The sequence below is a fragment of the Salmo trutta genome, chromosome 17 (assembly GCF_901001165.1).
Source record: "Salmo trutta chromosome 17, fSalTru1.1, whole genome shotgun sequence".
Taxonomy (NCBI): domain Eukaryota; kingdom Metazoa; phylum Chordata; class Actinopteri; order Salmoniformes; family Salmonidae; genus Salmo; species Salmo trutta.
In genome coordinates this window covers 27,200,453-27,219,215 of record NC_042973.1, presented here as the reverse complement: position 1 = coordinate 27,219,215, position 18,763 = coordinate 27,200,453, and the positions used below count along the sequence as shown (strand labels likewise).

General features: G+C 38.7%; 1 protein-coding gene across 2 annotated transcripts in view; it reads left to right on the top strand.

The window, feature by feature from the left end:
• Positions 1 to 6,159: 6,159 nt before the first annotated feature.
• The window catches only part of LOC115151973 (choline kinase alpha), a 28,907-nt gene continuing 16,303 nt past the window's right edge, over positions 6,160 to 18,763 (top strand). Inside the window, exons 1-4 of one of the 2 annotated variants that reach the window (XM_029696359.1) lie at positions 6,160 to 6,746; positions 9,349 to 9,457; positions 11,717 to 11,770; positions 18,466 to 18,579. In XM_029696359.1, coding sequence (XP_029552219.1) covers positions 6,511 to 6,746; positions 9,349 to 9,457; positions 11,717 to 11,770; positions 18,466 to 18,579 — 513 coding nt within the window. In that variant the 5' untranslated portion in view covers positions 6,160 to 6,510. Of the gene's footprint in view, positions 6,747 to 9,348; positions 9,458 to 9,506; positions 10,281 to 11,716; positions 11,771 to 18,465; positions 18,580 to 18,763 lie in introns of those variants that run through there. The other variant, XM_029696360.1, reaches the window with a different exon arrangement.

Genomic DNA, 18,763 nt, shown 5'->3' with positions numbered 1-18,763 from the left:
TCCAGAGAACACGTTTCCACTGCTCCAGAGTCCAATGGCAGCAAGCTTTACACAACTCCAGCCGACGCTTGGCGTTGCACCTGGTGATCTTAGGCATGTGTGCGGCTGCTCGGCAATGGAAACCCATTTCATGATGCTCCTGACAAACTGTTATTGTGCTTCCGTTGCTTCCAGAGGCAGTTTGGAACTTGGTAGTCAGTTTTGCAACCGAGGAGATACTATTTTTATGCGCTTCAGCACTCAGCGGTCCCATTCTGTGAGCTTGTATGGCCTACCACTTTGCAATTGTTGCTCCTAGACATTTCCACTTCACAATAACAGCACTTACAGTTGCCCGGGGCAGCTCTCGCAGGGAAGAAATTTGATTAAATGACTTGTTGGAAAGGTGGCATCCTATGACGGTGCCATGTTAAAAGTCACTGAGCTCTTCAGTATGGGCCATTCTACTGGCAATGTTTGTGTTTGTCTGGAGATTGTATGGCTGTGCTCAATTTTATTCACCTGTCAGCAACGGGTGTGGCTGAAATAGCCAAATCCACTATTTTGAAGGGGTGTCCACATACTTTTGGCCATGTAGTGTACCGTTTTGAGTTGCTTGTATAATGTTGAGAATTACAGTTGAATTTCATATACATAGCTGTGCATTCTATAACTTAATGTATGTAATTCTTAACATTTATCTCCATGTTTAATTGTTTTTCTACCTCAGAAAAAAAAAACTGTACTAAATGTGTCCTTATTTCTGGTGAATGTAGTTTATATATAATGCAAATCACAAATGCTTGTTTTTATTTTACAGTTTGAGTACTCAAATTAAAGGTTTCTTCCAAGTGTTTTGTCTTCATGACCTGCTGTGCTAAGCTGCTGTTTATTTGGGACATTTTCTTTTTGTGTTATTTAACTAAGGAAGGAACATTCTGTAACTTTCTAAAATCAACTTTTATTAATCGCATGCACCGAATGATATTAGAATTTTTGCAACCAGACAATGGCGGAGTGATTTCTGCATAATATATTTCACGGTGGTTTAGATGGTACACTTTTCCATTCATAATTGCTGCCCCCATAAAGATCCTATTAATTCACTTATTATAGGTTTCCATCCAAACATTTTATGCAGATGAATGACTAGCTGAGCTGACTAAACTCCACTCCATGGTGAAGGAAGTTTCTGATGAACTCCACCAATGGAGTATAGCAGAGACCAGGCTTTGTGGAATTCAGCTCTGACCACATTGATTCGCCCAAGGTCAATACGCTAACCTTGTACCTATATTTGTCCATTGGTGAAATCCACACTTTTTCAATAAATGTTAATCATATATAATCACAGATTGCTCATTGCAGTTGTTCTAAAATGGCAACTCCGTGCAAATGCACATATGCCAATTGACAAGGAAACTTAACAAGGAAACTGTTAGTGGTTTTATTTGATTACGTTCATTGAAAAAGCATGGATTTCAGCAAACAAAGGCACACAACTACAGAGGACAAAAATGTACAAGGTTAGTGGTTCATAATACATATTTTTAAGTGTTGATCTTGAGCGAATCGATGTAGTCTGAGCTGAATTCCACAAAGCCTGGTCTCTGCTCCACTTCGTTGGTGGAGTTCATCAGAAACTTAATTGAACTTAATGAATGACCTGATGCATAAAAAAGTCTCAACAGCACATTTTTTGTAGAACTTCCCAATGTCGACAACAAGGTGGGATATTTTTGGTTCAGTTGAATAGATTATATGACCATTTTGGTGGAAATGCTTTTATGCACAAGTATTGTTAGAAAACAATCAAGTCACAGTAAACCTGGGAGTCACATGGTGTTTTAGCCTACTACCACCGTGACATGGAAAAGCATGCAGTTTGAGAGTTAACATCAGTTATGGTGGTTAAGTGCACGGTGATGAGCTTCATGAAAATTTCCCTAAAATATCGAGGGTAGGCTATCATTTGAATGATGCTGGTGACATGATGATCGGTGCTGGCTGCCAATATTTTTTTTTAACTTAAGGATCATCATATAACCTGTACCCTATCCACTTAATGAGCTAACTGTTGTCTATAGGCCTAGAGCATGTTCCAAAACCAGATTGGGCAAGTAAACTATGCTATTTGTCGCAACAGTTTTTGTGACAATCAACCGTAGAACTGAACATTCTGTGGAAGCACATTAATCTTCTGTTTTTTTATTCGGAACATGGATTCTCCGGTACTTTTGTATACTTTTTATGCAGTACTTCTGAAAGTAGCGCTCACAAGCCAAAAGCGGTCCTTGAAAATTGGGTACTATGTCACGTACAGATACAGTTGAAGTCAGAAGTTTACATACACTTAGGTTGGTGTCATTAAAACTCATTTTTCAACCACCCCACAAATGTCTTCTTAATCTTCTTAACAAACTATAGTTTTGGCAAGTCGGTTAGGATATCTACTTTGTGCATGACACAAGTCATTTTTCCAACAATTGTTTAAAGACAGATTATTTCACTTATAATTCACTGTATCACAATTCCAGTGGGTCAGAAGTTTACGTACACTAAATTGACTGTGCCTTTAAACAGCTTGGAAAATTCCAGAAAACGTCATGGCTCTGATATGCTAATTGACATCATTTGAGTTAATTGGAGGTGTACCTGTGGATGTATTTCAAGGCTGACCTTCAAACTCAGTGCCTCTTTGCTTGACATCATGGGAAAATCAAAAGAAATCAAGACCTCAGAAAAAAATTGTAGACCTCCACAAGTCTGGTTCATCCTTGGGAGCAATTTCCAATCGCCTGAAGGTACCACGTTCATCTGTACAAACAATAGTACGCAAGTATAAACACCATGGGACCACCGCAGTCATCATACTGCTCAGGAAGGAGACGCGTTCTGTCTCCTAGAGATTAACGTACTTTGGTGAGAAAAGTGCAAATCAATCCAAGAACAACAGCAAAGGACCTTGTGAAGATGCTGGAGGAAAAAAGTACAAAATTATTTATATCCACAGTAAAACGAGTCCTATATCGACATAACCTGAAAGGCCGCTCAGCAAGGAAGAAGCCACTGCTCCAAAACCGCCATAAAAAAGCCAGACTACAGTTTGCAGCTGCACATGGGGACAAAGATCGTACTTTTTGGAGAAATGTCCTCTGGTCTGATGAAACAAAAATAGAACTGTTTGGCCATAATGACCATCGTTATGTTTGGAGAAAAAAGGGGGAGGCTTGCAAGCCGAAGAACACCATCCCAACCGTGAAGCACTGGGGGTGGCAGCATCATGTTGTCGAGGTGCTTTGCTGCAGGAGTGACTAGCAAGGTATTGGAGTGGCCATCACAAAGCCCTGACCTCAAACCTATAGAACATTTGTGGGCAGAACTGAAAAAGTGTGTGCAAGCAAGGAGGCCTACAAACCTGACTCAGTTACACCAGCTCTGTCAGGAGGAATGGGCCAAAATTCACCCAATTTATTGTGGAAACTTGTGGAAGGCTACCCAAAACGTTTGACCCAAGTTAAACAATTTAAAGGCAATGTTACCAAATAATAATTGAGTGTATGCAAACTTATGACCCACTGGGAATGTGATGAAAGAAATAAAAGCTGAAATAAATCATTATCTCTACTATTATTCTGACATTTCACATTCTTAAAATAAAGTGGTGATCCTAACTGACCTAAAACAGGGAATTTTTTACTTGGATTAAATGTCAGGAATTGTGAAAAACAGAGATGAAATGTATTTGGCTAAGGTGTATGTAAACTTCCGACTTCAACTGTATGTGCACCGCTTAATTTCTACCTTTCTCTGCATCGCTGTGGGTGCATCATGTGCATTTTTCTAGCTCTCACTCATATGGCTTGGGCCTGGTGCTCATTGGTTGAACTCGAATTGCTAGGGGGCTGGTCAGTTGATTTCAAACTAGGGATTTTATGGTTAATTAAGGTGAAACAGTAATTCTACTGATAGATTATGCATGTATAAATTTCACATTGACACACCCATCCCAAAGCGGGAGGTAAAAAAATGGTTTGTATTCGGCAAAATTCCGGAGTACTACATCATCAGTAACCACATTTACATCCACAGTTTTTATGCAAGTAAAGTCATACCATATTAAAAAAAATCACGACAGATGTGATGGAAACAGGACGTTTCGGTGAAATTATATGAATGCCGACAGATAATTTGTTCGTTTGACATGGAGGAATATTTTTGTCTGTAAAATGAATTTTCGAGAAATGACGGTGGAAACGCCTTTATTTGCAAATATTGATATAATAACCATCGTATCTAATGTAAACCTGGAGTCACGCAATGATATGGTGTGTGGTCCAACCACTACAACTTGGGTAAACCATGCAGTTTATTAGGCTACAGATTAAATACATTATGATGAACTTCACAGGGTGGTGAAAGAGCACAGTTATATTGATGCCCATTTCCAATAAATATCGAGACTTTTTCTGGTGACATGATGATCAATGCTTGACATAATAATCTCATCATGTAGACTAGCCTACCCGAACTGTATTTGAGAGCTGTTCGCTAGAGCATACAGTATGTGTGAAGACCAGAGTACACAACAGTTTTTGTGACAAAACTATAGGTAGATTTGAAAATGCAATGGAAACATATTGCACTTTAGCTTTTTATTCGGTACATGAAAAACGTCATCACGCACTGACTTTTATCTGCAACACGTCCATTTCGTGGAAACGCCACTGGTAGGAAAATGTGCATATTTTCTTTATGCGTATTCTAGAATATTCACACGAAAAATGTTGCCAATTGGATGGACACCTAGTTTATAAACGGCTGCCCCTGCATTCTTTCAAAACTGTATGAGGTGTCTTGAAATAATATGTAGCCTTTTTAGTGAGACATTAACCAGGTTTCCATCCAACCATTTAAAGAGGATAAATGACCTGACTCATAAAAATGTACAACAGGCGAAAACTAAGGTGGAAACACTTTTATTTGCAAATATTGATAGAAAACCTATAATGTCGCAGTAAACGCAATGATGTTTTAGCCTACTACGACATGGAAAAATATGCAGAGTTCATAGGCATGTATAATAAATGATGATGAATTTATATTATTTAATAACTTCAACTTATAGTGGTTAAGTGCACAGTGATGAGCTTCATGCAAATTTCCAATAAATATTGAGGGTAGGCGATCATTTGAATGATGCTGGTGACACGATGATCGGTGCTTGGCTGCCAATTATAAAAACAAAACAATGCAACAGTAAACCTTTCGTCCCCCACGAATGATGCAGCGCCCCCCATGGGGCAATCAATGTCATTTGTAAATGCCGAATCTCTTTGGCAAGACGCATCATTCACCCAAGTTTTATCAAAATCGGGCCAGTGCTGTCTGAGACATTTCGTGTGAAGAACACACTAACGGACGAAAACAGATCCATAGTTCCCTCCCCGATTTCATTGTGTGGGACAATTGTCTTGTTTTTATCCATACTTCGTCATATAGGCAAGGCTTAACCTACCCTGTCCACTTTATCAGCAAACGTGTCTGTAGAGCATGCACCAAAACCAGATTGGGCAAGTGTGTGTGACAAAACCATTGGTAGAGTTGAAAATGCGGTGGAAACACATTAAACTTCTGATTTTTTACTCTGTACATAAAAAAGTTATCGCAAAATAGATTTTATTGCACTATGTCATCACACACATCATTTTATCCGCTAAAAAGTACGTTTGATGGAAATACCACTCTGGTGGGAAATCAAATGTATCATATCCAATCTGTCGCCAATTGGATGGAATACTAGCTACCGATACTTGAGAGAGGGCAATGGGACAAAATAGCATTTGAAGTCTACTTGGGTACACAGACTTCACCTCAACAGCTCAGCTTTTCCCAAATTAAATTGCCATTTTGTGCACACTGATCAGCGTAAACATTGCATAGTCAAAACATTTGTATGAAATGCATTGTGAAAATATAAAATCCCATCTCTCATTGAGGTGGAAGTTGTTTTAGAGAAAGAGAATTAGTCAATATTGGGTAACAATAGCATAATCCATAGCATAGCCTAAAGTAAACAATATTTTGGTCAGGTTTATCATAGCACCACAAAATAATATTTGTGTACAGCTACAAGGAGGGTTTTACCATGCATGGGAAATGGTGCTGGGATGTCTCTGTTTTGCTCCTAAAAGGACGTGCCTGTGCCAGCCAATGAGGTAAGAGAATGGGTGTGGTAGTATGACGTGTAGATGCAAACCCTACGTGCAATCCGTGCAACCCCCGTCGATTTCAGCCTATTTACTGGTGTAACCAGCAGTGTTTCTTCAGTCGATTCAATCCTTGGCACTTAACGGTCTTGTCTACTCTGCTGTTTGAATAAACCCGAGACGCATATTTTCTAGATTGATTAAAGACACATTGCTTGAAATCAAATCTGAGTATTTTTTTGTCGAAGCAAGCCTGATTCTACAATTTCTTTTATCTAATTAATTCAAACTGTAGGCTATTTAGTATTAATTTTAAGACAACATGAAGACGAAATTCATCAACGGGGTGTCATCCTCCCCTTCTATGTCGTTGGGTTTATTGATCACTGAAAACGCACTTGAGGTGCAGCCAGATACTGAGGATGAATGCAAGGACATCATCCGGCCGGATGAGCCCGACCTGGACACGAAGCGCAAGGCATATTTATGGTGCAAAGAATTTCTCCACGGTGCGTGGAAAACGGTGACAGAAGAGGACTTTCAAATCAGCTTAATAAGGTAAATATAATCTTTCAGCCCATTAACCATTGCTTATCAATATTTATTTGTCATACATTACACAGAGAAACCGTTATTTGTTGCGTTTGCAAATGTTTTGGTCTTCCACACCATCATGACTAGGGAGAGAAAAAGCTATGCTATACCATAATTATAAATAAATACATAAATGCTCACATAAATAGATAAATATATCCACATAAATAAATGAGCAAGGAAATACATAAATACTGACCAAAATGCATTTATTTTTCTCTACATATCCATATGTATTCAAGTATTTATTAATCTGTTATATAATTATTCACACTTTCATTGTATTAATTTATATATTTATTAATGTATTTATTTTGGTATTTCTCCCTCCAATATGATAATGAGGGGGTGTCAATCAAACATCTGTGGGTGGTATCTAACACACCATTGGTTGATCAATTTCACTCTGTGGTGCTTTTTTCTGGCTGATGGTCAGAAATGTTAACAATCAAACTACACACATTTGAGAGATTTTCAACCTGCAGATAACTACAGTAGCCCACTTCTTCTGACAAGTAGGATGGCTGCAATCAGGCGAGCAGTAGCCAGAGACTTGGCAGTGCTGGCTAACGCTGCTGAAAACAACACCTCTCCAGATTACCTGCTTTTCTGTGTGGAGGTGTAACGGAGGTTAGCGCTTGTGAACTCCTTACAGTTCTCAGTCATTAGCTTTGCCCACGACGGCCTAATGTGAACTACAATCCGGACGCTGTGTTTTAACATTTAAAAACATCAATAATCATTGCTTGCAGTATGGCTTTGGAACATATGGCCCTATCTTTCATCAGCGAGAAATAATCATTCAAATAAAAAAGATACACTTACTGTAGCAGTTTTGCACAGATCCATACAGATATTGGTGCCTCCATCTGAGGAAACTACACTTCCCTAGTTACACTTACACGCAGGTGTTTGGAGAATGCTAGATATCTAATAATCACAGGTGGTAAACCTCTTGTCTTCCATCTGTTTTCAGTAAACAAGTACTGTAACATGAAGATATAACCATGTGGGAACACTAACCCTATCAAGGTGTGCCAATTTAACCTTTTGTGTTTAAAAAAAGATTTCTTGGTGAAATGAAAGATAAGGTCCTTATGCTTCCAAACCTGTACCGCAAGCGATACATGTTAATGTTCAGACGAATCTTAACAAAGCTCCCTCATACAGAAGACGCCTTCGTCCTCACTCCACAGCTAGCTTGAAATGTCACAGATGGAGCTATCCAATTGGTACCTATTGTATAGCTCAATCGGTTCACACATTGTCAAGCTGGCAGTCACATGTGTTGGCGAGGTGTAGGACCCTCGTTCAAGCCCAGTTAGTGGAAAGTTCAAGGAGGCAGCGCTATATGCTAAGCTAGCACACTGACCCTGGTTATAGAGGCATGCATCGAAAACTTGGGTCAGCTAGCTGTTACAATGGGTACAGAGGTGGACCCATTAGTTCTTTGGAGGAAGTTGCCCGACGACTTCACCAGAGTTCAGGTTATAACAGAGAGTCCTGGTGCAACACACCATATACAATCGCCCTCTGGGCCACCATAATCACACCATTTTTCAACTGGTCATTCAGTACAGTATCGTTTCTGTTTAATTAAATGTTGAACACATTTCTGTTGTACTGAATTCACCCCAGGCAAATGAAATCGAGCAACGCTCTGTGACATTGATTAACCAATGGTTTGCTAGATTCATACATTTGCTTGACACCCCCTCATCATCATATTGGAGGAAGAAATACAGAAATAAATATATGAAAATATAATCTAAATTAATAAAATGAATGAATGAAAGTGTGACACATTTTAAAAAATATATATATATATATGTGTGCATTCATTCATCCATGTATTTATCTATTTATGTGTGCATTTATTTAGGTATTTATTTATAATTATGGCATGTTCGGTCCTCCATATGATGGTGTCCAGTGGTATGAATATGATACTGTGATAAACCTAAGTAATGTTATTTCAAATTAAAACGTTTCCTTTGCCTATATGGGATTGTATTATGTGTTTTTGTTTTTAAAGGCCCAGTGCAGTCAAAATTATGTTATTCCTGTTTTATATCATATTGTACAACAGCTGTTGAAACTAACACTGTTAAAGAGTGAGAAAAAAAAGGTGTTATTTCCTGATAGTTGCTGGTGGGAGTTTCGGTTTTCCATGGTGACATAACCATGTGGTAAATTGGTTAATAGACCAATAACAAAGAGAGTTCCAAACCTCTCTGCAAATACCAGCTCATTTTCAGTTTTTCCCTCCCCACTCAGACCACTCCCAGACAGTCCTAGCAGAAATCTTGCTTGAGAAACAGTTTTAGCTAAAAAGGTATTTTTGCCAATTTGAATGGAAATCTATTGCAGTACGGTACTTAATTGTTACCCAGAAATGATTTGATATAGATATAAAAACGGCTGTATTTGGACTTTAAAGCATCACTTATTATTTATGGGCTTTCTATTTTAGAACAAAAATGTTATTTAGCCCGCCACATTCATTGACCTGGGGGAATGTGACACTTCTATGAACTTCATTCGTTTTTTTGTAATGTTGTGACAGGGGTGGCCTCAGCAACAAGCTCTTCCTCTGCGCCCTGCCCGACACCCAAACCAGTGTAGTTGATGAACCCCGTAACGTCCTCCTGCGCCTGTATGGAGCTATTCTACAGGTGTGTATGACCTCTAGAAACAGACAATGAAATGTTGAGTGAGTCAGTCATATCTTACCAAACACATGTTTTTGTCACACAATGTCCAGTGTAAAAAACATACATTTAATGTATCATTTGTTTTAAGTTCATTGACTAAGCTGGTGATCATGATCATGTCTCAATGAAATGCACCCATATACAGTGGAATTCAAAATTATTGACACCCTTTATAAGATTGAAGAACGCCCTTTATAAAGATTTTATATGGTCATTTTTGATAATCTTTATTAAGGGTGTCAATCATTTCGGGCCCCACTGTATGTGTTGTGTGTCCTTTGAATTATCTATTCAGTTTATCTGAAAAATCCCATCAATGTTCTTTAGGCTAAATACGTAGCCTACCGAAAGGCCCAATCTTGGACCCTTGAAAAGTTCAATTTGATTTAACCTGATTTTCTGGTCATGTTTTAGAATAGAATAGAATGTGATAATATAAAAGTTTAGGAAAAGACATAGCCTACGTGTATTCCCTGAGCAGGGTCTAGGCTTTGCTGCTGGAATTTGGGGTTTGACAGTAGGGGAAGGAGATATTTTCTTCCTCAAACATCTTCTTGTTGAAATGCCCTCTCGGCCAAATACCCACATGATGGGTGGCTCAAGTCGTGTGTACATGTGTGTTGGTGTGTGTGTACGCTTGCTTGTGTGTGTGTGTGCGTGTGTTTGTGTGTGTGTGTGTGTGTTTCTGCTGTTGTGGTGTGATGTACCCCCATGGCTGTACATGCATATGTTCTTTGCCGTAGGCCTTCCAAAAGGAGCGTGCCTTGAGCACACTTGTTTCCAGGTGATTCCACCATACCATACACGGTAGAGTATGAGATCCCTGAAGTCTCAGTATTGTCCACAACAAAGTTCATCCACATTGTTATGGAAGGCAGCTTGTGAATTGATGCACTTGTGAAGATATGGAGGGTGGGGGGGTGTGTGTGTGTTGACCTTTCCTATCCTTTTAATATTGGAAAAAGGTTGTAAAATAACATAGTAATACAAAAAAAGACAAATGAGAAAACTCACATTGCAAATCAATAAATAAATTGGAGCTCACCTGACAGAAATTCAAATGTGAGGTGTTGCGCAGTAATTCTAACAACTAATAGTAACGAAATTTCGTAATCTAGTTTAGTTTTTGCGTCATGAGCTACTGCCAAATGGCACGGGGATATCATTGCTGATGACGTGTCAATGGGTCCACATTACATTGCTCATAGATTACAGGATGGGAGGCTAGTTAGGGCAACCCCAAGATAACCTCCTGGCTAAAATCAGATGACCAGAGAATCCAGGTCAAGAGTCTGTCAAGCTGACATTCTCATTTAGTTCGATGGGAATGACAAAAGCAACAACTCTGATCTAAAACCATTTTAGCATAAAACTCTAAACCATTTTAGCGTAAAACTAAGTAACACTATAGAATAGAAAATACAATGAGACATGCCACATTTCTAATAAGAAGTCATACACCATTTGGAACCTGAGGACAAAGATCATGAATCAAACATGTAGAATTAGCCAGGAGATGTAAAGCAACAAAGATTATTGTAAGAATTGAATAGAATTGAACATTAATATCTATTTATTATGGCCTCATGCAGTTTAGGAGATTCTTTCTGGTTGATAATGGCAGTGGTTACCTTTTATTGCCAATGTTCTCAGTGTAATATTAGCACACCTGTTGCTAGAGCAACACTAAGTTCTTCACCAAGGTAACGTGCCCATTTTTACAGAAAATTACGCAATACATTTTCCTCATAAATGTTTCGACCATGTCTACAGAGGAATTATAAATGTCTTATCAAATACCTAATGTGATTAATAACTCCGAAATTTGTGAGTAACTGGGTTTCCAAAGAGGAGAAAATATTTAAAGTGGTAGTTTATAGATAGGGCAACCATGCCAATATCTACCTTTTATGCCAGAGCATACCGTAAGTGATCTTGCTGGTGTTGAAGCCAAACCTTAACCTTCATGCCACCTGCCTTGATCAGGAGATAACAGATCCCTTTCATAGAGCTTGTCTCTCTGTTTCTACGACTTTAATATCTCAACAAGTCGGTCGTTAAAAGGCACTGAGCGCTTTCCTATTGCCTTTTTGGCCGTTGGACTTGGGGACTATACTGTACTCTGTCATTGTCTCTTTGTGAGGATGCTGTAGCATGATGAGTCTTTTGAAAATGTACATGTACTCATGGTTAGTTTCTTGCTTTTTCTTTCATTGATAGATGTCCTGTAATAAGGGGGAGCCCAGACAGTCAAACAAAGAAAATCTCTTTCAAGTAAGTAACTAATGGCAAAGGTGATCTAGCCATACTATTGGTTAGATTTGCCATCTGATTGTGAAAATCACCACAACAATGTTTAATTTTTCTGGCCTGGAGATTGTGTTTTTGTATTCATTTTCTGGAGTCTGTGATCAAATAAGTCTGAATAGTTTATCATGAAAGGTTTTAGTAATTGCCAATGGACGTAGTGATCACTTTGAAAAATGCCAATCCCAGACCATTCTCCAAACTGGATGGTATAAAATGGTGTTAAGAAATAGCCATGTTGAGTCACCACTTTGGATGGAGGTCACCTGTGTTAGTCAGTTGATGATAGCAAGATAAAAAGAGGGTAATCCGACCAATGTGTTCATGTCACTCATCTGTCATTGCTATGCCATTAGTATCTTTTTCATGAGATTCACATAGATTTATCCTATTAGAGGCTAATCTTACCTTGGCTAGCCAGTCTGTCCCCTCATAGACCTCACTGCTTCTTAACTGTGTGCATGTTTGTAGCTGTTTTCTCATTACAGTATGATTTAGGTTCACACGGACAACAATATTGCCTGTAAGGTTATTTAAATACGGTTTAAGGGCAACGTGGCATACTTTAATATAGACTCTCACTTTCACATGATGACTAATTACAGTAATGTCATCATAACTGTAGCTTCAAGTGGAAAATCTCCACACCTGCTCTGCCATGGTCATGTGACTGTAGCCCTGGCAGAAAGGGGGTAGAGGGATGGCAAGTGGTACCCATCGGATGGTACTGTGGCACTGAACTTAATGTTAATACATTGTATAGAGGGGCCTATTGTTAACGTCAGTTCAGCTCACTGTGATTTATATAGCAATATTTGTGTAATAAACATCCATATTTTTAAATGAACTTTCAAACTAATATTGAATCTATTTATGTGTCATTTATTACAGAAGGTGAGACGTTTTGAAACCAAAGAGTTTCATCATTCACACATTTGTCGACAATGATTTTTTGAATGGGCAGTTCCTAAGGTGTTGGCGTATTGATTAACCTTATTCTCAGTCATTGAAGGTACTCATTACCCATGAGTACTACTGATTGAGTTCCTTATTGTTATCTGTTTTGTTATCTGCATGCGCAAACAGCAGACAGGGGCGTACTTAGTGATTTGGAGGCCCCAGGCAGAGGCCTGTGCACCCGCCAACTTTCCTTCAATTCGTAAGTGGCTGAAACTACTGTATCTCCCCAGAGAAAGCATCCAAGCGAGTGAAACAGCGCCCCTCTGTCTTACTATATGCAACCCATGTATTTGATGCTGTCTGGACAAAAAGAGTATGACATGTCTCGAGTGGAGCATGGGGAGCCCTCAAGTGGATAAATTATAAAAATATATATATATTAGTAGTATCATTTTGTTCAATTATGCCCAGCTCACAAGGCCCCTTGATGAAGTTGGCCTCTTCTGCCTAATGGTAAATCTGCCACTGACAGCAGGATTTGGTCATTCAGGTCAGAGCTACATTTATTGACAGGGAAGTAATTTTCCAAAGACAGTATTTCAGACCGGTCTGCACTAGTTACGGTGGACATTTTTACCATTCAAGTCTATGACCATTGAAAAGCATTGGGATTTATGCAAATGTGATTGCAGTGTGAAAAGTATAAGTAGTATCAAAATGTTTTTTTCAAGCACACTAACCAATGGTAGTCTGGACGTTTTAAAGCTGTTTTGGTGTTTGTAGCTTTTACGGTTTTGGCACTAGAGGTTCCAGCTAAATTATTATTATTTATTATTATTATAAGTATGAACCATTTCTAAAGTTGTGCTTTACTTTCAGCAAGCACACCTAATTAGGAAATGTGGACCACAGTAGTGTTTTTGAGGAATTGTGATTTAGCAGTCAGAATAGTAGTGTTCACACCTGGACAGCCCACAGTGGACCTCAGTATCCTGATGAAAGGGACATCACATTGTTTCACTTTCTGTGCCACAGATTAGTAGTAATCATGTATTTAAACAAATATGTATTGACAAATCATACTGCATATTGAGTTGCAACAGAGGAAATGGTAGCCATTAAAAAAAGCACTTTTTCTTTTTTTCAATAATGAGGAAGGTTGGATGAATGGAGTGCTGAACAGTTGCACGACAAAGTGGTCATCAACAGACCAGGATGTGGATGATAGATAGCATTGTTGATTATTAACCTGAAAAGTAGGCTACTTAGCCAAAAGAATTTGAAAAGCCTTGCTCAACAACCTGTTGTGATAGAAATAGGTCGTAAAATAAATGTTTTTGGACTGCTGACCCACTTTTAGAGTGATTTCATGGACATGGAAATGCATTGTACATGTAGACCTACAGGCTGCAAGGCCACAATGTGTGTCAGGATGATTATGATAACAGGTTGAGCAGATTTCCATTTGGCATCCATCAGAACCACAGAGATATGTTGCGTAATATCATCGGAGCAGAACCCATCTGGGAATGTGTCGAATATGAATACTTGCAGAGTTTAAAATTGGCTTAGTTGTTTTTAATAGGTCTGCCACAATAAGGATCATTATGGCTTCATATGTACAAATTGTCTATGGTCTCACCCATTTTATGGCATGAAATCCACACAGTGGATAGACCTAAAGATGATATCTCTCTTTTGAATAGTGGGAAAGCCATTCAAAAATGAGTACTGTAGGAGTTCCCCATGTTGTCAGGGGGTATTTACTTACAGTGTTGAGGAGTAACGGATTACATGTAATCCGTTACATGTAAGGGATTACAAAAAAATGGTAACTAATCCGTTACGTTACCAGAAAAAATATTGTAATCAAATTACAGACACTTTTGAAAAACTAGTTGATTACTTTGAGGATTACTTTTAAATTCAGAAAGGATGTTTGCGGGAAAAAATCGTTGACACCTCTCTGTTTTCTCAATGACATTGAAATCAGCATTGAAAAAAGGCACAAATTTAAATTTGTTCCACCTGAGCGAGTCTGACCACAAGTCAGAGACCACTATGATGACACACCAAATGTGTTTGATGGATCGCGGGAAATTAGCAGGAATAGGCTTTTGTAGGCTACAGTTCAAGCTGTCTTCCAAAGGTGAGAGGTCAGCATCCAGGTCAGCATCCAAAGATTATCCAACTTGAATAAACACCTGGAGGTAAGGATGACAGCAGTGGTGTAGTCTACGGCGATACGGATGTCACTTATTATTGATATCTACATAGCGCATTGATGTGAATCCCACTGCTGCTCTCTCATTTAGCTATTTGCGCCTTACACGAACCCAACATCATGCATACATTTATTTTGTTCCCCTACACCAAACGCGATCTCGACACTCAGGTTAAAATATCAAAACAAACTCTGAACCAATTACATTAATTTGGGGACAGGTCGAAAAGCATTAAACATTTATGGCAATTTAACTAGTTAGCTTGCACTTGCTAGCTAATTTGTCCTTTTTAGCTAGCTTGCAGTTGCTAGCTAATTTGTCCTGGGATATAAACATTGAGTTGTTATTTTACCTGAAATGCAAGGTCCTCTACTCCGACAATTAATCCACACATAAAATGGTCAACCGAATCGTTTCTAGTCATCTCTCCTCCTTCCAGGCTTTTTCAACTTTGAACTTATATGGTGATCGGCATCTAAACCTTCATAGTATTACCACAACGACCGGCAACACAGTTCGTCTTTCAATCACCCACGTGGGTATAACCAATGAGGAGATGGCACGTGGGTACCTACTTCTATAAACCAATGAGGAGATGGGAGAGGCAGGACTTGCAGCACGATCTACGTCAGAAATAGGAAGGAATTCTATTTTAGCCCTTGGCAACGCAGACGGTCGTTGACGCGCGCGAGCAGTGTGGGTGCAATATTGAATAACATAGATTTCTACATTTATTTTGCAACGCTCGCGGACGCGACGCGAGCGGTGTAGTCAGGTTATTATGGATTGTGGTTGTTGTGGATGTCTGTTCACAAATGTGTATTTGAACCAAGTAATGGTTGAATTCAAGAAGTTTAAACTGCCTATCAATAATTGTTTTTGAAACCAGTGGACAGCCAGTGAAAAATGTGCTCTTGCAACAGCTGCATAGTGCGGATCCAAGCATATGGAAGAAAAGTGGGGCTTTTTTTGCTCAATCTAATTCATGCTGATAAAAAAAATAATCCGTAGGTCTAACGGATACATGCTCAAACTCGCACGCTTTTGATAGACTTAAAGGGGCAATCTGTAGATGCTACATCCATTTTTTGGATTCATAAATTATATATATATATATATATATATATATATATATATATATATATATATATATATTGATTCTTGAAGAATATAATTTATAAATGCCTCATGAGTTTAGTTCAACTGTTACACTCCATGAGAACCCAAAATATAAGCTTGTTTTTCTCCAATATTTGTAAACATTGTAAACGTAAACAAACACTGTATAGCCTCATAACATGGTTAAAACAATAATGTTGATATCATGGATGGTCAGTCCTTGCATCCATAGCTCTGTCTATTAATCTGAGAGTGGTTACATTTCTCCAGGCCCATCCCTCAGCTTTTTACCAAAACATAGGCGGCGCGACCGTTTTGTAATTATTTCTTTTTCATCTTTGGATTTTACCCTTTATTAAACAGCTGCATATTATCAAGATATCAAAGTGTCACCAACAAAAAGTCGCTCTGGATAAGAGCGTCTGCTAAATGACTTAAATGTAATGTAAATGTAAACAATAGGTCTATAGCAAATGCAGCATATGGCATTCATTTTTCACATGTAAATAGCACTTTCAGTAGTGCTCAAAGCATGCTATTCCATGAGCGCAGCATTTATTTTTCAATTCCAATCAGTCCTCCATGACAACAAAATCATTAACAACAGAGTAAGGCTGGCTGATAAGTCCTTAGTTTTGCGGTTATGCTCAGGTAAATCAATTTGGCTAATCTATACTTCCATATTTACAAGTCCTATTCTTGAAGATCAAGCGGTATAACATTTATTGGAATGACTGGAATTCTGATATTCTTTGGTTGTTAATGTAAAGATATAATTTAAACATATTATTATATGTAGTAGAAATTGATGGATTAGAAGAAGCCTACATAACCAACCCATAAAGTAAAGGCCAGCTATTTAAACTTTAACATTGATTTATCCTGCAATAAAAGTAATTGAATGTAATCAGAGTACGTTACTGAGTTTGGGTAATCCAAAAGTTACGTTACTGATTACAATTTTGGACATGTAACTAGTAACTGTAACGGATTACATTTAGAAAGTAACCTACCCAATCCTGTTTACTAATGTTTTCCCTGTGTCTATAGTCATATGAGGTCAGTCCAAAGTGCATTCAACACGCCATTAGCAAAGCACTACTATAGTTTGTTTTCCTCCTATTTGGCTTCCGACAGAAAGAGCTGAGTCACTTTGAAGTGCACACTTAGCAAATTTCTTGCCCAATAGTCAGAGTCCACAGACCACTGCCAGCTCATAGCCGTTACAGTCGATAAGGGCACCTGTTCATAGCCGCAGGAAGTAGGGGTGCTGATGAATCAAAATCCCCCCAAAATATATTTAAAGAAAAAAGAAAAAATAATATATATAAAATAAAATAAAAATTCCCACCAAATTAGTGCACTAGGCCTTTATTACTCCTGTATGAGCAGAGAAAAATACCCCTTGACAGCACCTCCACCCCAAAACATTTTCCCGCGGCCATGCATCTGTCGGCTACACAGTATTTGGATTGTACTCAAGGCTATATGGGTTACGATTAGGGTTACTACTGTATAGTACTGTATATAAAGTGTAACAAGGGCAATTCTTTTTAATGTACTTAGCTACATTAATATACAATAATAAGAACCCTTTATTTTTAAGTATCAACATATATTTATCTGTAAGTTAACAGACTTTCCTAATAAAATGTGTCAGACTGTATAGGCCTATCTTTTGAATTCTAGCTATTTTAGAGCTCTGGGCTCAGATAATTGCTCCTGCCACCATTTTACTCCACAGTTGAAAGCCCTGGTATCTTTTTCGGTTAAGCAGCCACAATTACTAATTGATGCTGTTGGCAGGCCCTGCCTCTCTCAGTACAATTGGCCCCTTGTTTTATTATTCTCCTCATGTGGAACGCAACTCCCTTCTTCCCTTTCTGGTCCAAATCTGCTTTTAAACTTACCACCATGATGGATGAAATACCTGCCAATTCACTGACAGAGTTGTGAACGTAATTTGTTTGAGGTAGCCATTTTACAGTTCCCATGACTCAAATATCTGGACCTGTGTATCATTGATTTAGGAATTGTGAATGCTAGATCCCTGAAAAAATTATCCTGTCTCTTCTAGACAGCCTAAGCTTGTTTCATGTGATGTAAGGTCATGTGCCTCATCATCAGCTTCCTCTGTCTAAGCTGTTCTCATTTAATCCTATAGAATTGAATGAGTTTCTGTCCTACTAAACCCCACTTGAAGAAAAATCACAGCTAACATTGGACCACAAGTTGGCTGCAGTCATTTTTAGCTTATCCTATTAATTGCCTTCTCTTCCGGTTACCATGAAAACATCAACCAATGACTAAGTCATTTTCCCTCATAATTTCTAAGGTTGGTTGTGCAAGGCAACAGTGACTAACAATCCTGAAGTTCAATAGGAGAAGTTAACAACTTTCTGTTCTATGTGTCTGCAGGGTGCTGAGGCCATGGTGCTGGAGAGTGTGATGTTTGCCATTCTGGCAGAGCGGGAGCTTGGGCCCAAACTCTATGGCATCTTCCCCCAGGGCAGACTGGAGCAGTTTGTCCCTGTAAGTGACTCTGTGGAGTGATAATCATTGATAGAGAAAACAAATATTCACGACTGTGTGCCTGTGTGTGCGTGCGTGCGTGCCTGAGTGCGCGTATGTGTGTACAGGTGTACTATCTTAATTTGATCACTCTGTTGTCACAGAAAATGTTCCTACGCCACAGTAAATGCAAACTTGTAGTGTA